At 44.9% G+C, this 27,054-nt stretch overlaps 2 protein-coding genes, 1 non-coding gene and 1 pseudogene across 3 annotated transcripts; 1 reads left to right on the top strand and 3 right to left on the bottom strand.

Annotated features, from left to right (window-relative positions):
* Positions 1 to 3,457: 3,457 nt before the first annotated feature.
* On the bottom strand, positions 3,458 to 4,459 carry LOC136543561 (uncharacterized mitochondrial protein AtMg00810-like). Its single transcript, XM_066535971.1, has one exon. The coding sequence runs from the start codon at positions 4,457 to 4,459 to the stop codon at positions 3,458 to 3,460; it is 1,002 nt and encodes a 333-aa protein (XP_066392068.1).
* Positions 4,460 to 7,157: 2,698 nt separating this feature from the next.
* On the bottom strand, positions 7,158 to 7,296 carry LOC136547760 (small nucleolar RNA Z247). Its single transcript, XR_010781717.1, has one exon. It is a non-coding gene; the product is annotated as a small nucleolar RNA Z247 (small nucleolar RNA).
* Positions 7,297 to 8,420: 1,124 nt separating this feature from the next.
* On the bottom strand, positions 8,421 to 19,699 carry LOC136543560 (disease resistance protein Pik-2-like; annotated as a pseudogene).
* A 5,151-nt stretch (positions 19,700 to 24,850) lies between these two features.
* On the top strand, positions 24,851 to 26,703 carry LOC136545490 (uncharacterized). The gene is made up of 3 exons (XM_066537509.1): positions 24,851 to 25,250; positions 25,334 to 25,803; positions 26,236 to 26,703. Exons 1-3 carry the CDS (start codon positions 25,163 to 25,165, stop codon positions 26,356 to 26,358), a joined length of 681 nt encoding a protein of 226 aa, XP_066393606.1. The 5' UTR covers positions 24,851 to 25,162; the 3' UTR covers positions 26,359 to 26,703.
* Positions 26,704 to 27,054: the final 351 nt, after the last annotated feature.

Below are 27,054 nucleotides of genomic sequence, written 5' to 3'. Positions count from 1 at the left end.
ATCGCTCTGTGCTCACTTGTTGTAAGCGAAATATTACCTGAACTCAGGCGTACTGAATGCAGAGGCAAAGCAGGGGTGCTCCTACACGTGGAGGGGTAAATGTTTGGGAATTCAAACCCCGAAGGAGGGAATCATAAGTATCAACATTTGGGCGGATCCTCGATGCCGAGGGACATTACCAGAAATGCTATTATGTTGGAAATAATAGCAATTTAGTGAGCATAAATTGATTTCAATAATGAGGAAAAGAACAACAACATTATAGGTGTGTGATTTAACACTAGCACTACGATCCGATACAAACTCAAACTCTCTGCTAGTAACAGAAGGAACGCAAGAGCGAATAACTAAGAAAGTAGAGACATTCTTACAGTGGGATTGTTGGCCCTACAAGTAGCTTAAAAGTAGACGAAGCAGACCGTCGATGGAGATCCACGATCACCGGTGTAGAGGGAAGAAGACGTACAACGAGCAATCGCGACAACGCTTCCCAAAAACCTGATATGGCCCTACCCGTGCTAGGACACGAGGGGATGTAGGCTTCGGAGATCTGCTCTCTCGACGCCGATGACACGTTGGCGGCAGGATAGGGAAGACGGCGGCAACGCAGCATAGTGGCACGAGGAGAAGATGAATTGTCTGTACTAAGGACGACGTCACGTCCCAATATATACACGCGTCGTAACTAAGGTAAGTAATTAGTAGGGATGGCAACGGGGCAGATTCGGATCGGGTAGAGTCTCTGTGCACCCGAACCCGAAACCCGAAATCGAAACCCAAAACCGCACCGAACACCTATTCGGGTGATAATTCGTCCCCAAAACCAAACCCGCGGATACCCGAAACCCGAATGGATACCCGAAACTCGCTTTGTATGACAACATAGTAAGAGAAATAAGGACTTTCTATAAACATATGCATGATATATATACACATATTCACACGTATAAACAAGAGGCAACAAATAATAAATATTTTCATGAGTCAACTTAGAATAAATTTAATAATATAAGTAAACAAGTTATTATTAACATATTATAAAACATGAGTTTTAATTCCAAATGATTTATTTCGGATATCCATTGGATATCCACGGGTGGAAAACCAAACCCGAAACCGAACCCGATTGATTTTGGGGCCCCGAAACCGAAAACCATGGGTGAGAAATCATCCCCGAACCCAAACCCGCAAGACCCGAAACCCGCGGATATCCGACCCGAAACCGCCCCATTGCCATCCTTGGTAATTAGCCGCGAATCACAACATTAAGGTGAATGACCTACCATTAGTCGACCAGAGCAATTAAAGCAATGGCTATGTTCGCTTATCTTATAATCCGTACTTTTCAGCTTATTTTTTTAGCCATAATAGTGTTTTTCTCTCACAACAAATTAACGGGAATAGTGTTTTGGCTTGTTTTTTCAGCGAAGCGAACGGGGCCAATATCAATTAATACGAGAATAATTGCTTGCCAAAATAGGCCAGCGCAATTTTCTCCATGCATGCAAAAATATAGAGTAGAGAAATCACCGGACCGCGAATCGCCCCGCCCCGCATGGGCAGCGTGCGCGCGTGTTTCTTCATTTTTCTCTCCCCAGTAGCTTCAGCAAGATAGATACAATTCAACTATTTAAGTTGGCCTCACTCCTCCTAAAGTAGCAATATGGGACTAAAGTCCCCACCATACCGTGTACGTGTGAGTGGGCCTTTGGGATTTATTTGGAATTATTATTTGGGTCAATCTTCTAACATATTACACCGAGGGGCAGGAACATGTTGACCACCGTGGATGAACTGATCGACCCGATTACTGCTCATTGGGATGTCGCTCTCCTAAACCAAACTTTCTGGGAAGAGGACGTCTAGATAATCAAAACAATCCCGGTGCATGTGGAAATGGAGGATGTGATTGGATGGCACTATTGATAGGAAAGGCCAATTCTCAGTTAAGTCAGCTTACAAATAAGTCCACCGAGGTACAGTGTTGAGGGGACAGCGTAGGAGCTCGGGCTCAGGCTGTGGAAGTGCAAGTGATGAAACAAATTTCTGGAACAGGCTAGGGAAGGCTGAATGTCCACCCAAAGTGAAACAATTTTTATGGAGGCTGACTCACAATACTTTGGCTATGAGAAAGGTGTTGCAGAGGAGAGCCACATGCAGATCGAAACTAGATGTTGCATGTGCTGGGGACTGGATGAGGGTGGACTGAACTTAGAAGCAGCAAGGTTTGGCGTGAGCTGAACTTAGAAGCAGCAAGGTGCAGATTAGCTGAAGCTCGATCAGCTAGAGAAATGGTGGAAACCGTTCTGAAACTGAAGGGGAAAGAGCAATTAACAGTGATTATGTTGTTGTGGCTATGGTGGGGGAACAGAATAGATGGAGGAAGGAAGGAAGGAGAAGGACTGCGGCAGAGCTAGCATACATCGCCGCGTTTCAGGCTGATACAGCGATGAAGCTTGAACGTGGGCTGTTGTTGGATCCTCGTCAGAGACAGCGTTGGCGTAAACCAGGAGAGGGCGAACTCAAACTCAATACTGATGGGGCATTTGACAGCTCGCGCAGGGATGGTGGATGGGGTTTTGTCATCCGCGACGAGCAAGGCCGTGCTGTATGCTCGGGAGCAGGCCGGGAAGATCATCTCCTTGACGCTTTCCATGCTGAATTGAAGGGGTGTCTTGCGGTCTCCAGGATGCGGTAAAAGGAATCACAAGAATCACTTTGGAGGTGGATGCATATATCGCTGGTGAAGAGTGCACTTGAAACCGATGACTACAGGCTGGCGTCAACTGGAGTCATTGTCGCGGAGATTAAACATATCATTAGTGATGAACTTTATAATTGTGCTACTTCTGTTTGCAAACGTGATTGTAATAGGATAGCTCATTCATTAGCTGCCCTAGGTTGTAATCTCCCAAGTGTATGTTATAACACTTGGGAGGGCGTGTTCCTCTAGCTTTGGAGGATTTGGTGACCAGCAATTCTGCTGGGTCGGATGAGTAATAAAAGCTCCGACAGTTTCAAAAAAAATGTAGAATTGTGCAATCCCATGTCTGAGTTCATGAAACCATATATCTTTCTGATGAGCTTTAAGCAACATAACAGATACTATACACAGAGACGTGAGGATGGGGAATTAAAACTAACAAGGCAATGATACTGATTCTTTGCAGTAGAATTACTCAAATGAACATGTTTCACTGTTCCATTCGACACTAAGGCAGAACATGAAAGATTATGGGGTAACTATGGTTGCCTATCTTGGCTCACCATAGGTTGCATGTTTATATATATAGAACAAGAATTACAGATATAGATAGTTTAAACTAGGACTCCTAACTTAAGTTCTATTCTATCTATAGCAAACTACAGGAGTCCATCTATCTATGAGATATGTTCGGTTACAACTCTAGTATAACACGTTTACAATCTCTAACACCCCCGCTCAATCTAAACTTTCCTAGCCACCTTGAAGTTTGAGATTGCGAACAAATGTATTCATCTTTGCAACCGGTAAGGCTTTTGTAAATCCATCTGCCAATTGATCTCCAGAAGAGATGAACCGAACTTGTAGCTGTTTTCTCATAACTCTTTCACGTACGAAGTGAAAATCAATTTCAATATGTTTTGCTCTAGCATGAAACACGGGATTAGCTGATAAGTATGTTGCACCAAGATTATCACACCAAAGAATTGAGGTGCGCTGCACTTTAACCCCAAGTTCGGTCATCAGTTGCTCAAGCCATATTATTTCTGCAGTAGCATTAGCCATCGCTTTATATTCTGCTTCTGTACTAGATCTTGAAACAGTTGGCTGTTTTCTAGCACTCCATGATATAAGATTACTTCCATAGAATATTGCGAAGCCTCCAGTAGAACGCCTATCATCTGTATCACCTGCCCAATCCGCATCTGAGAAGGCACTGATGAATGACGACAATACCTTTTGAATATGCATCCTGAGTCCAATGGTGTGTTGTACATATCTAAGTATTCTTTTAACTGCAGTCCAATGAACAGAGGTCGGTGCATGAAGAAATTGACATACTCTGTTGACAGCAAAGGATAAATCTGGTCGTGTGATTGTCAAATACTGAAGAGCACCAACTATACTTCTGTAGCGAGTAGCATCTTCTGGACTGAGAGGAACACCATCATAGCTCGACAGCTTCTCAGATGCAGATAAAGGAGTCGTGCAAGGTTTGCAGCCGAGCATTCCAACACACTTCAACAAGTCTTGTGCATACTTAGCTTGAGATAGAGTTATGCTATCTAAATCTTCTTTAACTTCTATACCCAAGAAGTAATGTAATTTGCCAAGGTCCTTTAGTGCGAAGTCTTCTTTTAAATCAGCGAGAAGAGTTGTCACTGCTTCAGGTGATGAGCTCGTAACAATAATATCATCAACATAGATAAGCATATAAATAGTTGTACCACCCCTATGATATATAAAAAGAGACATGTCTGATTTTGATGGCACAAAACCTAGAGTGATTAATTTGGAACTTAACCTGGAGTACCACGCCCTAGGCGCCTGTTTCAGCCCATAGATAGCCTTGTCTAATTTACATATATATCCTGGTGTTTTAGTATCCTCAAAACCCGGAGGCTGCTTCATATAAACTTCCTCTTCCAGAACACCATGCAAGAACGCGTTGTCTGAGGCACCATCCCCTTGACACTGCAATAGAGAGTACCAATCTAACTGTAGCTATCTTGACAACTGGGCTGAAAGTGTCTTCATAGTCGATGCCATAGCGTTGCTTGAATCCCTTGGCAACTAATCGAGCTTTGTATCTATCAATACTCCCATCGGCTTTTCGTTTGATTTTGAAAACCCATTTGCAATCAATAACATTCTGTCCAGTTTTTGTTGGAACGAGATGCCAAGTTTTATTCTTAGCTAGAGCTTGAAATTCCACTTCCATTGCATCACGCCACTTTGAATTTGAAATAGCTTCATCAACGGAATTAGGTTCACCAGTAGCACTAAACATGCCATATCGAATCATACCATCATATAGCTTCTTTGGTTTGATAATACCGCTTTGCAACCGTGTTTGGTGACGCGGGGGATCAGGTGTGGCTGCTGGAGAACCAGAGGTTGTAGAAGATCCGGGCGCAAATTCATGTGCACCTGATGCTGTAGCATGCAGCGGTGTCCCAGGTGGAGACTCCTCAGACGCATGCAGCGTCCGCAGTGGAGACTTAGACACCACCGCATTACCCCCTCCTGTCGCCGCACTGTTGTCTTCTGGCGCAGCAACAGCGGTCGGCAGCTGGACTGCTGTTCCCCCATGCGGTGTAGTATGCGAAATAGCACCGTTCGACGAGCTGGGAGGAGACAACGTTTCCACCTGGGAGCTGCAGCCTGGGCTATGTGCGCCACGTTGTGCCGGTAGCGCTGGGAGCATAGGCATGGGACCTGCAATTTTCTCTGAAGATTCACTAGAAACAGCAGGTACGTCAGTAGTATTAGTAATATCAGATGCAGCATAGTCATCATCCCTTGGATTTCGAAGGGAAGAAGGCAGTAGGACAATTTCTTTTCTAAGAGAGGGACCGGCGTTAAGATGGAGCTTTAAAAAGGGAAACACAGCTTCATCAAAAACAACATCACGGGAGATGTAAATGCGTCCAGTGGAGATATCAAGGCACTTGAAACCTTTGTGCATGGAACTATAGCCAAGGAAAGCACACTGAGTGGATCGAAAAGATAACTTCCTGGAATTATATGGCCGCAGATTGGGCCAACAAGCGCAGCCAAAAACACGGAGGATTGCTATAATCGGGTGCATCATGAAAAAGGTGAGTACTAGGAATTTCAAAATCAATAACCTTGCTGGGAAGAATATTAATGAGATAGGTAGCTGTAAGGAAAGCTTGATCCCAAAATTTTAAAGGCATGGAAGCATGAGCAAGGAGAGCTAAACCAACTTCAACAATATGTCTATGTTTGCGTTCAGCAGCACCGTTTTGTTGATGAGCATGAGGACAAGACACACGGTGTGTGATCCCAATTTGCTTGAAGAAGGAATTTAATTTTTCATACTCGCCTCCCCAATCTGATTGAACACAAAGAATTTTCTTAGAGAACTGTCTTTCTACTAAGTTTTGAAAGTCTTGGAAAATTCGAAAGACATCAGATTTATGCTTCAACAAATATATCCAAGTGTATTTGCTATAGTCGTCAATGAAGCTAACATAATAGCTATAACGCCCAACAGAGATGGGTGCAGGCCCCCACACATCAGAATAAATCAGATCAAGAGGAGCACTAGAAATTTTATTGGAAACGGAATAAGGCAGTTGATGGCTCTTGGCCCTTTGACACGAATCACAAATTGACTCAACATTCTTGGAACTAGCACACGGCAATTTATTTGAGCTAAGGATCTTCTGAACTATGGGAGTAGCAGGATGACCTAGACGACTATGCCATAACGATGTAGAAGGGACATGGACTCCAAAAACTTCATGCTTTGACTCTATTTTTTCTTCTGATGGAATGAGAGGATACAGGCCACCTTTGCATCTACCGTGATGTAAAGTCCTCTTCGTTTCCTGATCCTTAACGAGAAAGAAATCAGGGTGAAATTCAAGAAAAGCATTGTTATCTTTGGCAAGTTTATGAACTGAAATAAGGCTTTTGGCAGAAGAGGGCACATGAAGAATATTGTTCAAATAAAGTTTACTGGAAGGGGTATGAAAGACTGTATGCCCAATATTACTAATACTCATACCTTTGCCGCTGGCGTTATGAACTTGTTCATTGCCACTATATTTATCACGGACGGTCATCTTGTCAAGTTCGCCGGTGATATGGTTAGTGGGCCCGATGTCCACATACCAATTTGTATCAACACCATAAGCTCCTGCTGGCCGCCCACGGTACTGGTTGTCTTCCTCATAGTGAAAATAGCATTGATTTGCTTCATGATTTGTCTTCTTGCAGATTTGACACGGCACCTTCTTTGTGCCTTGTGAGCTGTTGCCTTGAGTATTACTGGTGAAATTCTGATTGCTGTTTTGTCCATTACGCCCTGAATTGGATCGACCTCCACGTCGACCACCAGAGCGACTACGGCTTCCACGACCACGGGATGCCATATTAGCTGAAGACTGAAATTGATCGGTTCCTTGATACATCTCGAGCCGAAGATCGTACTCCATAAGTAGCGAATATAATTCAGAAAGTGAAAGGTCTCCTGACCGGCCCATCATAGAGGAAACAAAGGGGTGATAATCATAATCTAAACCATTAAGTAGGTGAGCAACCACCTCATCATCGTTGATGACGACGCCGGCTGACGCGAGCTCATCCTTGATGTTTTGCATCTTGTTGAAGTAGGCTGTCGTGGTAAGACTGCCCTTCTTGGTGGTGGCCAATTGCATGTGCAGATTTGTAATCCGCGCTCTTGATTGTCCTGCAAACATAGCCCCTAACGCCTTCCATGCCTGCGCAGAGGTTGTTGCAGTCGTGATCCCGGTGAGGACCTCCTTGGAGACCTGAATTCACCAGGTAGCTGAGTAGCTGTTGATCTTTTTCCACCCATGAGTCATGCTCTGGGTTGGGAATTTCCTTCTTCTTGCCGTCGACTTCAGCTTCAAGTACTTGTCGCGGCTCGGGGATAGTTCCATCCAGGATCCCAAGCGCCTTGGCGCCTCGAACAGTAGGCAGGAACTGAGTTTTCCACAGGACAAAGTTATCCCGTGTAAGCTTGTCCAACACCGGATGTCCGAAAGGAGAGGATTGGTGCCTTCCATCATGAGAAGAAGACGACGACATCTTGTTTGTCGTGTAGGAGGAGCGTCACAATCTTGAGTTGCGCCCTTCTGTTGCGACGTCGCAGGGAGGAGCGTCACGAGCAGCGTCGCAGCCCCCTTGTCGCGAGGATGTGCTGACGGGATTTTTTTTATTAGATCTATTCTAGGAAGAGGCGGCTCTGATTACCATGAAAGATTATGGGGTAACTATGGTTGCCTATCTTGGCTCACCATAGGTTGCATGTTTATATATATAGAACAAGAATTACAGATATAGATAGTTTAAACTAGGACTCCTAACTTAAGTTCTATTCTATCTATAGCAAACTACAGGAGTCCATCTATCTATGAGATATGTTCGGTTACAACTCTAGTATAACACGTTTACAATCTCTAACAGAACAAACAACAAAGAACGCCAATAGACCACATACCAGCATTATTCCTGCGGTAACATCATGTCCAGCGATTGCGAATGGCAACACACGGGGAATATCGTAGCTTAGTAGTACTACACATATGCAACGCCATCAGGTAAAATGGCGACCAACACATCATGTCCAGCGATTGTAGGTGCGTGCACATCTAGTCATCTAGTGCAGCATGCCAGCATATATAAGCTAGCTGTGCAGCTCGTAATCCATAACATCTAGTGCCTCTGGAGTCTTTGAATAGAATTACTGAATGAACTGAACATGTCTCACTTACATAACATCTGGCGGCAGTAGTGCAGTGCAGAGTAAAGCACACCAGCTATTCTGATCCAAATGCATAAACACAAAGGAAATTAATACAACTTATTTGGGGTGGACTGGTTGCCCAAAGGCAGGCTCCTCAATCGGTACCACAAGATCAAACACCCAGGCCACTAGTGGTACAACGACCGTACAAGTTTAATTTAACACGCATACAAGGAAACATTGTTTCAGGTACACACATAAAATTGAGCTGAATAAGGAAGCAGGAAGCAGAAAAAAGTAAATAAAAAGGGAATAGAGCACACGTGCGGCCGACTGAGTACATGTGGAGCTCAGCTCAAAAAAAATTCAGAACGGGCTTGTTTGGATTCCTGCTAAGCTGGGGCTGCACGGCATCCACAAACGGCGCATGCTTATGGATCATAACTTCCTTGAGGCTCGGCAGACATGACAGCCCAGGAAAAGCGATTCGGCCCCAGTCAAGCAACAGCTCAAGCTTAGGCGCTGTTCCTTTTTCTTCAAACAGCACCGATTCGATGCCGGTATCCAGCACTGTCTCCAGCGCTGTCAAACTCGGGAATGCCTCCCTACGGCAAGATAAATGACGGGGCTCTTTTGCCTCGAAAGAGCCGTACCGTAGACGAAAGATGGCCAGGTTTGGTAGCTTGCCAAGGACTTGTATGGTGCCATCCAGCTCTGTTAGCCTGGTCCATTCCAGCTTCAGCTTCACAAGATTATGGAGACCCGCGACCCATTCTGGCAATTTGGCCACAGTGCCATACAGCTTGAGGCTCTGGAGGTTATCAGGAGGCCTGCGCAGGCTATCCAAGCAGTCAAGTAGACCTTCCTCCTCCACTGAGTGCACTGACAGTGATTCCAGAGAGCTGAGATGGACAAGGGTGGAACAAAACTCGTGGCAATTTTTCTTGTTGATGCCTGTCACTGCTAGCTTGCGTAGCCGAGTGAGCCTTTTAATTTCCTGTAGGGTGGCCTTCCCTCCTCGTGCAATGTTCACCATACCCAGTGTGTGCAGGGCTTTCATCTTCCTGAACCCTCTTGGCACTGTAACTCCAACTGGATCTGCAAGCCTTGCTAAAAAGGTGAACACTGCGCAGCAATAGAATGTGCACAGATCACGCCTGTTTATTGGGTCCTCATCCTCGATGTCAATTATAGACTTCCCAAGCTTAAGGCTGCAACTTGAGAGACAAAAGGCAATCAAAGTGAGGGTCCACACACATAGCTTGTTCTGTATTGGCACTGGTAATTCTTTCACAAGTTGGTCATATGAGGAAGCATTAAAATTTTCATTATACACATTCCCTGCACGAATATATTGTAGCTTCCTAAGCTTGGTGATGGCCTGCGGTAGCTTGACTATCCGTGTATTAGTAACATCCAGTGTTTCCAGTTGCTTCTGGTTACCAAGTGACTCTGGCAGGTAATAAATACCACGACATTCCCTTAAAGAAAGGTATTTTAGGTGAAGGAGCTTCCAAATTGGTTCAAGGTGATGATCCACAAGACCGGAGGTGCTTTCCTATCAGAAACATAAAATGGCTTCCACTTTCCAAACACTGTTAATGACCTTACAGGAGATAAGTCCACTGTGCTCACAAACTGACTCTGATCACCCTCCCAATTGCTGCTTATAGCAAGATGACGTATAGTACCTTGGGTGTTTAAGCTGCATCCTTCTTCCATTTGAAACACAAGATTCTCTTCCATTGACTTTGAGATGCTGATTTCACGCATGAGATCATGAAGTTTGCAGGAAGAAATACCTTTTCTACTACCAATTGACTGTCCTGATTCTTTGGATGGTAGGACCATGCTCCTCTCAATAAGCTCCATGAAGTAGCTATCAGCTATTTCCCTCATAGACTTGCCACGAACCTCACTTGAGTAAACCTCTGCATTCCACCGATGCACCAAGCGTCTTCTCCTAATATTGTAGTCTTCAGGAAAGAGGTACATATACAAGAAACAAGATTTGAGATGATATGGTAACCATCATAGCTTTTCATAAGGATAGCTCTTATTATCCCAAGCTTTGGGTTCATCTCCATCTCAGCGCTAATATGCTCATTCATTTTTCTCCACACAATACGAGTCTTTGTTTGTCTTGCCAAGAAGCCACTTCAATCAATGTACTATTGCAAGGGGAAGTCCATTGCACTTCCTTAGGATCGTTCTGGCCTCTTCAATCAATGTGGGATAACCATCCAGATTTATGGCCTCCTTAAATACCTACAATTGGTATAATAAAATTCCATAAATATCATAATGTTAAATTTTGTATAGCTTAGCCGGTTAGGTTCCTTGTGACGGAAAATCCTTGACTTTGACACGGATGGATTTATTACATGATTTAGAAGTGTTTGCATGTATATGAGTTTTTGCGTCTTACCAGTTACCACGATTTGCAAAATTATGTATAAATAAATAAAGTTTCGAATATGTATTGGAGTATGCTGTGTTAGACACCTCACTCTATATGACAGGATTAGATAATGTGACATTGTAATACACCAACAAGAACCGACTCCATAGCTCACGTATATACATGCACCGAAGAGCAAGTTCAGGTAGGCACCTTATTAACAGCAATAATTAATTAAACAATTCAATTTCCACAAATGAACTAAAGCTAGTCCTCTGATTATTTAGCGCATTCTCAACTTCTCTTTAAATATAGGCGAAAATTCCCTAGGGCACCCACTTCGGTTATCATAGCAATCTCAACATTTCTTTGAACGAAACACAAATTTGAGGCCCCAATGTTCAGGTATTTGATCCCTTAAAACACACTCTGTGTAGATAAATTAAAGGGCTTACTTTATATTGTGTCTTTCATAATGGTAGACGTGAATAATTCAAAAACAAACATAGGGATTACTTTGCATTATATTTCATAATGGTAGAGGTCGATAATCTAGATGCAAATTTAGGTTGTTATTTCAAATTATCTTTCCAAGGCATATTGGCATTTGACAAATAATTTATATGCAAATTTAGGTGGTTACTTTATGTGTCTTTCATAATGGCAAAGGTGGATAACTTTTTTTCAGAAAACAAAAACATCTAATGGCTATATAAGATTGGTGATGATGATTATAGTCTACCGAATTAACACAACTCCATAATTTTTCATCACCGTCAGGTTGAGAGGGCCATCATCGCCCATTTCACCCTTGTTGGTGATAATCGGTAGTGATAATCGAGGTTATGACCGCTGGTTGTGGGAGGCCGGCCCATCATCGCCGGTTTTCACCCTTGCTGGTGATGATCGATAGTGATAATCAAGGTTATGACCGCCAGTTTGCAACAAACCAACGGTCATAAGTTGGTATCACGTCTGACTTCAGTATCACACGGCGATGATAAGTTGATACCACCGCTAGTTTTAGTAACCATCTGTTGGTGAAAATCAATTTAAAAACAAAAACACATAATTGTCGATGCTTGGGGCCACCGCCACCGAGGGACGCCTCCGCTCTGAGGTGCCATTGTGCAAGATCTAGAGGCTGCGTTGGGCCACCGCCTGCCCCTGGCCACCTGTGTTGAGATCTAGAGGCTGTGTTGGAGCGTCACCCACGGCGGGCCTCCCACCCCTGGTCGCCTCTGTGCTAAGATCTAGAGGCCACGTGCGATGGGCATCCTGTGCATAGGCGTTGCCCGCCGCCGCGCCAAGATGCAAACTTGCAGAGGCTGCGTTAGGGCGCTCGCGCCAGGGCATCGCCCGCTCCGGCCTCTCGCGTTGGGATGTCGTCGTGCTGGGGCGACGCCCGCCCCCGGCCGCTCGCGCTAGGCCACTGCACCTGAGGGCCATTGCTGTTGAGAGTCGCGGGGAGGGATAGCGTTGGGAGGGATGGAGAATACACATGATGGAGAGGAACGGTGGGGCCAAGGATCCATGCCATCTGCTCACGTCCATTCGTGAGGCAACATGTGGGCGTATAGCCCCGCCTGTTAGTAGCTAGAGAAACGAACGCGCATGCTGCTCCCGCTGGTTTTTCACCACCGGGTCTTCTCCTGGACCGGCCATGGAAATGATTTTCACGGTTGGTTTTATTTTGAACCTATGGTGATATATTATCACCAATAGTTTAATAAAACTAATAGTAAAAATGTCATTGGCAAAAGCCATAGTAGTATAAAGGCTAAATATTTCTGGTTTCCGTTAGAATTCGTAATATTAATCTTTTTATAGCATATTTTGTGAGGATTAATGTGGAGGCTCAGTCGAGGCACCCAATTACTAATATTAAGACGAACAAACTTGCATTTGGGCAAAATTGAGGAGTTGATAACCACGGTGCAACTAGAAAATCCATTATGCACATGGTAGGCTACATCCTACAGGGGAGCAATGCTAGTCACATCCTATTTGAATTCAATGTGGTAGCACTATTTTTTAAATCATTATTCATAAATTAGTAAGTGATTTGTCCATAACCTATAAAAGCACAAATGCAGATTGATTGTACATACTGTATCAATACCATTTTGGTGAAGAGGTCAAGAGCGTCCTTGTCTTCGAGAAACTGGAGCTTGTATATGTTTTCTTGTTTTTGTGAGCAATGCCTTGCAATATTCTCTTCTCTTGTGGTGATTACAATCTGGCACATACTGTTCATTACAGGAAGACTTCCCCCCAAGAGAAGATAGATCATCGAGAACAATCAGACACCTCTTTCCTTTTAAAAGACTGTCCAACTTTTTAATTAATGCTTCAGCTGTTAATTTTCTTCCCAGCATACCCAACTCTTCAATTGTTGCTTCATTTTCTGTCATTTTTCTTCTGCCTAGCCCAAAATCATTGCCCTTCTTGTTATAGTATTCTGGATCTAGCTGCATACATAGGCTGTCGAGGACATCACTAAGAATAAATGGACGCATGATTGTGACACAAGCACGTTTCTCAAATAAGCCACTTAGCTCTTGGCTTTCATAGACCTCTTTGACTAGAGTAGTTTTTCCAAGACCTCCCATTCCCCAGACTGAGATCACCATAGGCTCATCTTGCTTTGAAATTAGATTGACAAGGTCTGACTTCTCTTTCTCCTGGCCCACGAGCTGAGATTCCATCAAAGCACCCGTAATTGTCCCAATGCGAGTAAAGCTCTTTCTAACTACCTTCTCATTTTCGCCTACAAATTGATTCTCGTGGATCTCCTCTCCTATGTTGACGTTGCAAAGTTGTTTGTACCAATTGTGTCCTCACTTGAGCTAGACCCTAGCTTTGTTAACGTGGCTTCTTTTTTAGAAACCTGACACAAGCAAACCATGTTTTGCCACATTTTTAGTCTTATAAATGTTTAAACAATATTATATTTCTAGTTCCTATTAACATGAGAATCTCCAGCAAACTATAGGATCTACATGTAATCTGAAGCGAGCATACTATTGCGAAAATTGAATAAACAAGTAGGAGCAAAATTATATATAACATGCACTTGAATTAATGCGTCATACACTATTTGTTGATTTATAATGCAAATAATCAAAAACTTCTGAAAATATAACATTTCACTTTAATCTGTAAGGATTCTAAGGGATGAACCAATTTAAGTTTATTTGTCTGGTTACTTCTCTAGAATTAAACCTAGTTTATCATGTGTCACTATGGAATGTTAGTTTGTTTTGATCTAAGTCATTACGACTTGATCCTACCAAATAAAGGGCTTGGATTATTTAAATTCTTGAATCTTTCTTTTGTTCCATCAAATATTTTGTACTTCATCCTTGTTCAGATTTGGAAAAAAATGAATATTTAACTATGGCTTTATTGACTCGAATGTGTGTTCATATAGTAAACAGTTTCATATAACTTTAACAAGAAGAGAGCTATCCCAAGTTTGATGTTTGAATTCTTAAACATAATATCACTTTAATTTATTTTATCAGAGTGGTATTATCTTGATTTAGAAATGTTATGACAATTAAGAATTCGAGCATCAAATTTCAGTAATTTTGCTGCTAATGTATCAAAAAAAATTAAAACCATGACACCAAATAGTACCACTAAAGGTATCACTACAAATATGTGCCACCAAATGCTATACAAAGTTATGACATGGCTAAAATATCACCGATTGCATCGGGACATATTAGACCATGTATTTTGGCAATCACACAGAACATGTGGGATCAGGTAGAAATCATTCTTCTAAGCATGTGGTCAATATGTAACCTTTTTTATTTCCAAATATAAGTTTCACAATCAAAATATATACTAACTTTAAAATATTAGCACCGTCCCAATAAGAGCAATATTTTAAAATACTAATATTTTGTTTGATCAAAATTTATACAAGATATTATCAGCATTTATGACTCTAAATGGATGTACTATGAAAATATCACGTTGAATCTAATGCTATTTATTTGGTATCATATATATTTACACTTTTAACATAAACTTAGTCAAACTTAATATTGTTTGACTTCGAACAAAGCTAGAATGACACTCTTTATGGGGCATATAACATGGAGCATTTACTTGGTGCATATAAATTTAAATTTTTGTATGTATTCTAGTCACAATGTAAAATATACATGATAGAAATTACTTAATGTTGAATATTTTTCTAAGATTTTTAATTTTGATAATTTTAAATAAAATTATCTTAATAATCCTTCAAATTGTATTTATGTATAATACTTTTTCTAGATTTTTCAACTCCAGAATTTTCAAAATATACATATGTATCCACATACAAACATTATTTCATTATATTTGACATGGAGCCATTTTCACCATTTGTTAAATTCTAATAACTTAATAACGACAAAGAAAATGAATTAGTTTTCTAGTATTACAAGTCTGTAACATGGAGTCCACTAAACTCAAAAATATGAATTCCAAATATAATTAAACACTCCATCATCTAGTCGCATGTGCTTAATGCTTCGGACATGGTTTCAATGAAATTTGTGACAAGTTTACTATCCATAAATTCTAAAATATTTAGTTTGAGGATGTGAAAAAATTATGTGATGATTTTTATAGATTTTTTAAAATTTCTATAATACATTGATAATGGAGGTTAGTATATTTTTTATTTTCTTGAACTTGGACCAAAGTTGCGCATTATATTATATTAAGGAGAGAAAAAAGAGTCTAAGAAGACTCATACAAGCCCAAAATGGTGAGTTCTAGTATAGAAGGGTCGCCAAGAAAGAATAAAAACTACAACCAACAACTCATATACACCCTAATTGTTACTCCATTCATTCCAAATTGTAAATCGTTCTACTTGTCATATACATAGCCTTTACCATATGTAGATATAGTGTATATCTATGTACATGACAAAAATTATGTATCTAAAAAAAGTCAAAGCAACTAACAATTACAATTTGGAATGGAAGGAGCAATTTTTTAGATAGCGCACACATTTCCTAGATGAGAATCATAACCAGCTCTATAACACTATCATTTACGTGTGCAAAGACCCTTGCATTAAAATCTAACACTTCTTCGTAATTCTTCTTCCAAATGAGGAGTAAAAGATTATTAATGCAATTTATTTCATATGACTACAAAAGGGGGCTCAAAGAATACTAGCTGTAGCAGACCTGTGATATAATTTAGCAGAGGTAATGATCTAGAAGAACAGGAACAGCTAAACTAATTAGATGATTAGAGCTTCCAATAGATATTACCTTGGAAGCAAAAATACTTTGATCAACAGATGATTGGTTGAGCTCTGACACTGTACATTCTTGCCCGGCACATAGGCTTGCAACTTCACCGTGCTCTGTTGATACAATGATTCGGCTTCCTTTCTTGTTGTCCGGAAAATATTTCTTAATCGCATCCCACTCTTCAACGGTGGACAGGTCATTAAGCACAATCAGATAGCTTTTCTCATTCACATACTCACTGAATGCATCAACCAAATCATCTTGTTTCATCATCCCCATCTTCTTAAGAACTTGAGCCCCAATGTTAGTTTTTTCTTGGGTCTTCCCTACTTCTTCAAAAGAAGTTTCATAGAACTGCCTCATAATGCACTGGAGGAACTCCAGTGGATTGAAAGGATGCACAATCCTGATCCAAGTGAATTGTTCAAACCTGTTGCTTCTCTTCAGATCATCATACACTCCTTTGATGACAACGGTCTGGCTAAGAACACCACTTGTTCCCCACACAACAATCACTCTAAGACCCTCATTCCCCTCATTGATCATTTGGTTAAGATCCACTTTTTCTTTGTCCTTCTGCCTCCTTGCTTCCTCAATGCCAAACATTGTTGCACTAGAAATGTGTCAAGGCGTCGAGGTGCATCAAGATGCCACCGGCATCACCCTCCGTCAGACACATTATGCCAAGAGGATTCTGGAGCTCGGCGGAATGGCTGGCTGCAACCCAGCCCGTACTCCAATGGAGGAGCGGCTGAGGCTTAGCAGGCACAGCACGGCGACGGAGGTCGATCCCACACACTACCGGCGCCTCATCGGCAGTCTGCGCTACCTGGTGCACACTCGCCCCGATCTGGCATTCCCCGTTGGCTTCGTCAGCCGGTTCATGGAGTGGCCTACGGTGGAGCACCAACAAGCTGTCAAGCGCATTCTCCGCTATGTCGCTGGCACGCTCGACTACAGTCTGCACTTCACCAAGGCGCCCGGCTCCACTCGCTTCGTCGGCTACTACGACAGCGACCTCACCGGCAACATCGACACAAGCAAGAGCACGAGTGGAACACTCTTCTTCCTCGGCAATTGCTTGGTCAGCTGACAATCAATCAAGCAGAAGGTGGTGGCGCTCTCCAGCTGCGAAGCAGAGTACATTGCCACCTCTACTGCTGCAACCCAGGCTCTGTGGCTCTCCAGGCTACTAGCAGAGCTCCTCGGCAGACATGTCGAGGTGGTGGAGCTGAAGGTGGACAACAAATCAGCACTTGCTCTGGCCAAGAATCCAGTCTTCCATGAGAGGAGCAAGCATATAAGGATCAAGTACCACTTCATCCGCAGCTGCCTGGAAGATGGAAGCATCAAGGCCGCAGACATTCTCACCAAATCTTTGGGCAGGGCCAAATTTGAAGAGATGAGGGGGAGAATTGGCTTGAAGCAGATCACCCCAAAGCAGGGCACAAGGCTAAGGGGGAGAAATGAGGGTGTTAGCCTAGTGCTGAACCTCAATGTATCCAGTTACCTACTATAGCTATTTACTATTCACTGTCATGTAATTTTCAGGTTCCTTGGCAACCAAGTTGATCATGGTGCCTTGGCAACCAGGTAGGAATCATAGCATCTGCTTTATGCAGTTAGAATATGCTAAGGAGTAGGTACACCACTTGCCTATATATGCAGTGGTTAGCATCTTCTTGTATCTAAGTTGTCATTGCAATTCAATACAATCCAAGCGGCCTGTTGGTCAAGCTGCCCTCTGGCAGCCCCAATTCTACTTGTGTTCTAGTTTGTTAGCAACAGTCATAGGCCACGTTGCGGACCTGTTTCACCCAGGTCTTGACCACCTTGTGCTGTTCCCTCTCCTCATGTGCAGCCATCAGGAAAGACAACATCATCTCGAGCTCATCCCTGATGAAAGCCTGGTCGCCAGTGATGCCCAGCTGCAAGGCCACCTCCTCCGCAATGGCGGAGTTGGCGTAGCTGAGGACTCCATTCAGCAGAGACTTTCCCAAACTCAACCCTGTCCCTTCCATCACCACCCTCTTCTCCCTCCCAATTCACAAACACTGGCTTGTGAAGAGTATGTGTGGATAAGCAGGGTTTTTTTTTTTTTTGAGCGAATGTGGATAAGCAGGTTGAGGTTGAGGAAGACGTAGGAGCACAATGTATATGGCAGAGCTTATGGTCACAACGATTGTATATGCAGATAAGAGTGAAGACAGACGTCTCCAAAAGATACCAAGCTTGTTGTTTCCATGCACATCATGGCACGCAAGAGGATACTTGGGTTTGCAGGCAAGAGCTGAATGAGTCTTTTGCCCTTCAGCTTGGAGATGACGAGAAGGGGAAAAAAAGATGCACTGCCATCCTAGCTTGCTCTGCTAGCAGACTCAAAGGATATATGCCAAAGCAAAAGTTGCATCTCGTTCTTATATGTGCTTTATTTGCCACATTGATCTGAGAATAAATTATTTGGGATCAATGTTCCGGCCGTTACTTCTTTGTGACAAGATTGTGTTGGAAGCAAAGGAGCAGGTCTGTAGGAAGTAGAAGGTCAGATTGTCAGAACTCAGAAGGATGAATCTGGAAGAAGAAAAGAGTTGGATCACACCGTACCTTTGCTTGTGGCCGCGGAGAAGAATTTGTCTGCTTTTGTCGCTGGCTGGATGCCTCATGCCTGGATCCCGGAGACGATGAGAGTTTCGTATGTTCAGTATGGGACAATCCCTGCGTTATAAATGGGGGAAAAACACTAGTGAGGACCTTGGAGGCGAGGTGCCCTGGGAGCGAGAGGGATCGAGCTGCCTCCACCTTGCCGCTGATTTCAGAACAGAAAGCGGCACACGGAGCCGCGTCGGCGCAAACGGATGCGTGACGTTGGGGAATGAATGGATTAGTATCCAGTACACATGGCCGAAAATCACACAATCTAATTAATCCATCCCAAAATTATAGTGGGTGATGGATTATCCAATGGGTAAGCAGGAGATGACGTACAAGAGCAGAGTATAGGAATCAGGAGATGCGCAGCGCACCAACGCCGACGCCGACGTGGGCGCCCCCGACCAACTTGAAGGCATGCTGCCGCCGCCGGTAAGCGCCGCGACGCCCGAGTTGGTAGCCACGAGCGCGACGGCGGCGACGCTCCGTGCCGCGTGGTCGAAGCCGGACACTGGCGCCCCACCCCCATCGCAACGTCGCCGTCGGCGTCGTCGGTCAGCGCGAAGCGGCCCTCTCCGTCGCAGTACCGGGACGGAACGCGACCCGCTCGTTGGGGTTCCACGAGACGACGCCGGCGGTGGCGGTGGCGTCCATGGCGGACACGGCGGAGGAGTTGCCGAGGCGGAGGCGCACGGGGGCGAGCGGCTGCGGGTCGAGCAACGGCGCGCGCGGGCGGTAGTAGAGGTATGGTAGACGAGGCAGGAGGCGGCGAGCGCCGGGCACCCGTCACCCGTGGCGAGGCAGCACGTGCCGTGGCTTCCGCGCGGCCCCGGGAGGCGGCTTGAGCGGGGGCACCTACGGCGGCGGCGGGTGGCGGGCGGCGCAGCGAGCCGCAGCACTGCAGGAGAAGCTCGAGAGTGGGCGGAAGCTGGAAAGTGGATATTCTCTCGTATTTATTCCCAAGTTTAGGGGCAGTTTGGTATGGATTATGCGGTAGCTCCGGGAGCTGTTTTTTTTTCTCTCCCAGTACCAAACGCGAGTTTCTGAAGGTGCTCTCCTCATGGGATCCCCGCAAAACGCGCTCTCACATGCCAGCTGCACCGGGTGGAGCCGAAAAATCGAGCTTCTCCTAGCTCCCGTCTGCCATTTGTGGACCCTAGCGTGTGGAGGTCGGATCTGCCCCCGACGGCAGCACGTGTAGTCGCCGGAGCTGGAGGTGGATGCGCCGGCGAGGTGGAGGTGGGGGCGGGTACGCAGGAGAGGTGGAGGTGGGGGCGGGTACGCAGGAGAGGTGGAGGTGGGGGCGGGTGCGCGGGTGTGGTAGAGATGGGTGCGGCGGCCAGGTGGAGGTGGATGCGCCGGCCAGGTGGAGGTCGGGAGCGGGGTGCGCCGGCGTGGTGGAGGTGGATGCGCCGGCGAGGTGGAGGTTGGGGCCGGTGCGCCGGCGTGGCGGAGGTGGGGACGGTGCACCGACGTGTGAAGGGTGGCGGAGTGCAGGCCACGCGACCGTGCTGACGAGAAGGTCCCGACGCGCTCCTAGGGACGAGGAAGGGTGGCGGCGGATCTCTGGCCGATGATGCGGGCGAGGAGGAGGAGGGCCCCGACGCGTGCGGTTTCTGGAGGGCGAACGGTGAACGGATAAGGTAAGATAAGAAAAGAAAATAGAAAAAGAAAAAAGAAAAAAAAACAAAAGAGGGGTGTTATGGATATTTCGTCATTTTAGACTAGCAGGCGAAGCTGTTTTGTCAAACGGTCTAAAAAACTGATTCAGATCCATAACTGAATCTGCTCCACGAGTGAAGCTATAACTAAAGCTGTTTTGGTTGAAGCCGGAGCTCTACCAAATGGGTCCTTACTCGTGCCTGCCACCAGAGCACCAGAAGCAACACACAACCCTGGTTGTATCTTGCGTTCCTACTATGAAAGGATTTTATAACACCTTTAGATTTTGATTATAACATTTTAGGAATTTTTTAGTTTTCTATGGATATTTTCCTCTATTTTTCTAGAGGTAAATCTATTTTTTGATTTTTTTTTCTCAATAATATAGTTTCGTAAGTTTTAAATATTTTTTTTGTATCTATCATGTCCCAAAATATCGTTAAAATTTTCTTAGAACTTTTATAAGCTTATTATACAAATAACAAAAAAAATCTTGTCAGACAAGGAGATAATTTAAACGGCAATGCTCTCTCTACCGAACGTCTATCCGGCTAGACGGGATGGACCCGCCTGCCCCCATGCCTCGTGCATCGCGCTGCGCAAAGCCGAGGTTCGAGGTCCGAGGTCCGCGCCGTGTCATCGCGCTATGTGCCGGCGTCAAGCTCGACGTTAACGAGCGTCTATTGGAGAGCAGCATATAGATGAGCACATGTGGCAATCATATGTTTTATGCATTTCATATGTATGTGTGCATCTGGATGTTGCAAAAGTAGATCTGGTGTTACATATGTTGCAATAGCTATACACATATATTGCAAGTGTGTGTTTCAAATGTTTCAGCCGTTTCAATTGTATGTTGCAAGTGTAGCAAATGTTGCACTGACTATACACGTATGTTGCAAGTGTATGTTTTAAATATATCAGCTGTTTCAAACGTATGTTATAATTGTTTTTGTCTGGATGTTACATATGTTGCAGTGCCTATACACATATGTTGTAAATATATGCTATAAATGTTTCATCTGTTTCGGACGTGTTGCAGCAAATGCTTTTATGTTGCAAATGTTTCATAAGCAGACGTGGCAAAGGGGCACAGACGAAGGTGGTCCCCTTGGGCGCAGCGGTCCCTGCGTGCCCACGGGAAACGAAGCGGGCGCGGCACAGGCGCGAAGCATAAAGTTGTATCTATGGTCGTGGTAGCAGGCGCGGAGCACGAAGCTTCATCATGGGTAGGTAGTAGGTGCGGAGCACGAGGCAAAGCGAAGCACGAAGCTGCATCCATAAATGCCCTGAGGGTATCATTATTGAAAACAGACGGGCAGCGAGCGCGGACGTCCGGATGTCCAGGTGATAGTTTCTCCGAAATGGCTTCAGGAGTTGAGAGAGACCGTTTGCCCATTTTGGGGGTTTGAGAAGAAAATCTATACACTAACACCATGTTCGCTTGATCGTTTCTGTGCCTTATAAGCCGGCTGATGCTGTTTTGTTGTGAGAGAAAAACACTGTACTATGGCTGATATGCATGGCTGATACGATGAAGCGAACATGGTGTAAGACGATAGGTTAGATAGGTAAAAAGACTTTTCCCTTTAGTTTCTTTTTTATATAAAAGAAAGAAAGAAAGGGTTATCCAATGTGAGACCCGGTTTGCATGCTTCCCTAGGAGGCTACGCCGAAAATTTTTGCGCTAGTGGGCCACAAATGGCCCACCTTACGTCATCCATTTTAGCCCGCCACTCGCAGGCCGCTGGCGTCGACCTAGCCAGTGCCACGGCGGCCGCCCTGCACGATCGCCGCCTGGGCTCGCCGTTGCCTGATCAATTACAAAAACGCGCCCGGAACACCCTCCTTGCAAGCACAAGCATCTGATCTGCGCACGCAAGCACCCGCCCCAGCCCCACGACGGCTTCCTGGTCACCGGTCAACCAGCGTCCGCGCCGCGCTTTCCAACACCGCTCCCGGGGGCGCACATCGCATCCGTTGTGATCCCGATGTGAAGGTGGTGCGCCGCCGCCGTGCCCCCAACACCGCTCCCGGGGGCGCACATCGCATCCGTTGGCTCCACGGTGCGTGTGCCCATAGATCTCGTTTTGTTTTCCCTCAATTATTAATTACTACTGCAATTCCAGCAGTAGCCAAAGAAAGAGAGCCCCTACTATTTTTTTAGATTGCACTTCGGCAGTAGCCCTCAAAATAAAGCTCCCAAATTCATTTTTACTGCCAATGACATGTGGGACCTTGTTGTCATAGACTAACTCGGACAAAACATCCAGATCCGAGGGGAGTGCAGCGGGGAACGGGCGGACCCGTCGTGGGGAAGTAGAGGCCGTGCCGCAATCGGGGGAAGTAGAGGTGGCGCCGCAACCGGAGAGGAGGCCACGTCGAGGAGGCCAGCCGTCCTCGCGACCAGCTCTGGCTCGACCAAGTGGAGGCCACGTCACAACCCGGAAAAGGAGGCCGCTCGCCGCGGCGAAATCTGGGGAGGACAATGCCATGTTCACTTGTCTTATAATCCATACTTTTCGGCTTATTTTTTTCAGCTGAAAAAATATTTTTCTCTCACAGCAAATGCGCCGGAACAGTGTTTTAGTTTTTTTTTTTTTTTTACGAAGCGAACGGACAGACAGGGGAAAGGTGCGGGTGCTGGCCATTGAAGGGTGCGGGCCGGGCTCCGGCAACGCGCTGCTGGCGGCGGCAGCGCTCGCGAGGCTCAAGGCCGCGCTGCAGGCGCGGGGGACCGCCGGAGGGGCGCCGCTGCCGCTTCTGAAGCTGCAGAGAGGAGCGGGAGGGGAGGGGAGAAGCAACAGCGCTGGTTCCGCATGCGGGCGCTGCCGGAGGTGAGGGAGAGGCCGCCGGGGAAGGAGCAGGCGAGTCCGTCGAGGAGGACACAGCGAGCGCCGGGCAGTTCCGTACAACTGCGGGAGAGCAAAACGGCCGCAACTCAGGATTGAGGCCGGGGAGTGACCAACAGGAACGGGTTCTGAGGTGAAGATTTGGGTGCCAGCCAAACTTTGGGATCCTAGCAGGGCATACTGGGGTTGGATTTTTAACCGGAGTCTCCCTATTTAATTACGGGGCTAAATAGAAGCTCTACTGGAGTGCTCGCAGAGTACTGCACACCCCCAAATCCAGCAGTACTGCAGTGTGCAGTAGATCTAGCTCTCGTGATAGGCACGAAATCGCACTCTCCAGTTTCAAATTGCCCAGTTTGTGATTTCACTGTCTCAGCTTGTTTCAATTTATTATTTTTCACATAATATTATTGATTCGGTCAAAATTAGTCGAAACAAACTAGTACAGTAGTCTTGTGTACCAGACAAACGGGCTGGAAGACTCCAGTATGATTGTCGTCCATCTCTGTCTGGGGTCACATCTCAGTTTTTTGAGGTGGTTTTCTACAGAAGCTTCTGACCGCGCCTCTCGTTGTCAAGAGCTCTCGCCCTGGTTTGTACTCTGGTTTTCACTTGGGCCTTGTTTAGATGCAAAAATTTTTGCAAAATAACCATTATAGCGTTTTCGTTGTTATTTGGCAATTAGTGTCTAATCATAGTCTAATTAGACTTAAAAGATTCGTCTCGTGGATTTCGTCTAAACTGTGTAATTAATTTTATTTTTTATTTATATTTAATGCTTCATGCATGCGTCAAAGATTCGATGTGACGGGGAATGTGAAAAATTTTGCAAAATTTTTGGGGAACTAAACTGAGCCTTGTTTTCTTTATATACATACCAAATTATCATACAATTTATTTCCTTTCACAGCTCCTTTGCGGATGATGTGCTGTGCCGTAACGTCATACCTGTCTACCATCTAGTAACCTACAAATCACACCTTAGTTTATATCAGTTTGGTATGTATTCAGTTTATCGTGTGTAAAGTATAAGCATCTAATTGTGATTAACTTTCCGGGAATGTTCTTCGATTTTATATTACAGATAGGTATGTCCCCTTACACTGGAGCTTTATGAGAAAAAGAAAAAGAAAAACCCTGAAAAGCAGGTAATGATTCTTTTGCGCTAAACTTGAACATACAGTAACTCTGATGGTGAAATTAGATGCTAAGATATGCTGGAAAACAACGCCTACTCATTAGAGGACAATCAGTGAGCGCAATTATTACTGGTGGTGACAACACACACAACTAGGGTTCATCTCTGTTTATTTTTTATTCCTTTTATTTAGTTAATTTAGCAGGTTGAGTGAGTAGCAAGCCTTAGTTAATTTAGCAGGGTTCATACCTGTTTATTTTTTATTCGCCCATTGTTTTCATCCCTTGCAAGATTTACCTTTTCCTGTTTATGGATTGCTTGCTCTAAATCAAGCACAACACCACCTCTGCTAGAAGCCTAGAACAGTCTACCACGAGCTTGAGTGGTGGGCCCCAAGGACCATTACATTCACCCTTGTCAGCTAGCAGGAAGGACAAGCCCACACACAAGCTCCTCTTTCTGCCGTCTCTCCTTTGCTGCAAAGGAGCGAGCTCCAAGCCGTGTGAAGCCGATGCGTGGCTGCACCTGCACTTATAGCTTTCTCGATCCCACTGGCAGGCAGGCGCCTTGTTTCCCTGCAGTGAAGGAAGAGAAAGCCGAAAGACAGCAATACAATCAAGTTGATGCTTGTAAAGCAACTGTTATATATAGGCCGTTGATACTTGTAGGCCGTTGTAACTACTAGATCCTGCAGCTTTCGTTGTTGCATCAGCTTGCTTGCAATAGGAGGAGGAGCAGGTGTCTCCATGGAAGCAAGCCTGGATGTGTGGGACTGGGAGGTCCTGCCAGACAACAGGAGCTTCTCGATGAGCCGTGACGGCAAGAATCTTGATGGTAAGGATCACCCCCTTCTTGTGTCGTCGTAATTCGTAAACAGCATCTGGATCTCTTTGATTCGTTGGTTGGTTGCATACCAGATCAAGAAACAGAGGAACATGATCTGCTGCCTCCGTCAGAAGACGTTGATGTGCATGTGCCTGTCGACGAGTGCAAGGACATCGGCGTTGTGACTGATGAGACCAAACCAGTGCCCAGTGTTGTTGCCGATCTGATGGCCTCTGACGACGGAGGCGAGGAAGAGAAGAAGGCCTTCCAGAGCCTCCCTGATGCCAAGGAGACCGCCGCCGACGCCGACAACGACAAGTTTGCTCAAGAGGATGAAGAAGAAGATATGAAGAAGGAGGACAGCAACGACGACAAGGTGCGGCCGCCGCAGTGCGTGGTGTTCAGCGTGGGGAAGCTGAAGGTGAACGGGATCGGCGCGCTGTGCTCGTTCGGGGTCGCGGCCGCCACCGTCTGCATCTTCCTCATTGGCGGCAGGCCGCAGCATCACCACCGGCAGCAGGAGCAGCAGAAGATCCAGCTGCAGTTCTACGGCGATGATAAGGTTCGATGACCCATTCACCGTTGTCTTTCTTTCTCCCTAATCCATAATCTCTCACTTTCTGCAATGATTCTTTAATTTGACCTAGTAATTAATTGGATATGAATGCGAGGTTTGAGCTTGACAGACAATATATGAAACTAGCATGCCTGTCGTTTTCTACACTTAGATTAATTATTATTACGGTCTACCTTGGGCATTCTTAATCTTATTTCTTATCAAATGGATTAGCCAGCCGGCCATGTCATCTTGTCTGATGCAAACTGAAAGAAAAAAGAAAACTACTAGCAGATTCTTGGATCAGCTTGTTCTATTTGTTCTTTGAGTGACAAATGAATCAATGAAAGTAACTGATTCGTCGTATGGTATAGTATCGTATCCATGACAACAACTTTGTCTGAAGAAGATGCCTGCCTGACTTGTGTTGATCTGCAGAGGATCCAGCAAGTGGTGCAGCAGACATCGAGGCTGAACCAGGCGATGTCGTCGGTGATGGGGGCAGGAGGAGCTTCCACGAGGGCCAACATATCCTTCGGTGGCTTCTACGATGGATTCTGATGGAATGGAGGATCAGAACAGAGTATCATCATCATCAAGCACAAGTTGCCGTGGTAGCATAGCAGGTAGCAGCAACTTGTTAGTTGTGCTACGGTCAAGTGATGTGAAACTACTCTGGGTGTATACTAATACTGCCTGCCACGCACGTACCTGCACATACCGTGCGTTGGATGTAAATAATTGGGTTCTTATTAGACCTTGGTTTAATAGTACAGATATAAGGATGGATTATAGGTTTATTTATTCAAGTTGATAGATAAGAGACGCTACTTATTGGCTTGTGCCGAACTAGGCTATGCTTAGGCTGTGTTTAGTTCGTGAAATTTGGGAATTTGGCTACCGTAATATTTTCGTTTTTATTTGACAATTAGTGTTCAATTATGGACTAATTAGGCTCAAAACGTTCGTCTCGCGATTTTCAACTAAACTGTGCAATTAGTTTTTTTTCGTTTACATTTAATGCTCCATGGACGTATCGCAAGATTCGATGTGATGGCTACTGTAGCATTTTTTGAGAAACTTTTTGGGAACTAAACACAGTCTTAATGGAAAAGTTACTAACTAAACGTTGAACCATTTGTCAAAAAAAAGAACGTTGAACCATGCTTCCTCTTCGAAGCAAGCAGGGAGCTAGTTCTTTGTGAACAACACTTGTACTTTATTTATTTATTATGTTAATAAATGATTTGTGAGCAT

Source organism: Miscanthus floridulus, chromosome 3 (assembly GCF_019320115.1).
Source record: "Miscanthus floridulus cultivar M001 chromosome 3, ASM1932011v1, whole genome shotgun sequence".
Taxonomy (NCBI): Eukaryota; Viridiplantae; Streptophyta; class Magnoliopsida; order Poales; family Poaceae; genus Miscanthus; species Miscanthus floridulus.
Note: the sequence above shows the minus strand (reverse complement) of the source record. Positions and strands in the feature narration are given on the sequence as shown.

What these genes read in the sequence shown, in the direction of transcription:
- LOC136543561 (XM_066535971.1), bottom strand. Translation starts at nt 4,459, where the DNA reads ATGTCTCTTTTTATATATCATAGGGGTGGTACAACTATTTATATGCTT.
- LOC136545490 (XM_066537509.1), top strand. Translation starts at nt 25,163, where the DNA reads ATGGAAGCAAGCCTGGATGTGTGGGACTGGGAGGTCCTGCCAGACAAC. An exon ending in TGACGGCAAGAATCTTGATG is followed by an intron (nt 25,251 to 25,333) that starts GTAAGGATCACC and finishes GTTGCATACCAG; the next exon opens with ATCAAGAAACAGAGGAACAT. An exon ending in AGTTCTACGGCGATGATAAG is followed by an intron (nt 25,804 to 26,235) that starts GTTCGATGACCC and finishes GTTGATCTGCAG; the next exon opens with AGGATCCAGCAAGTGGTGCA.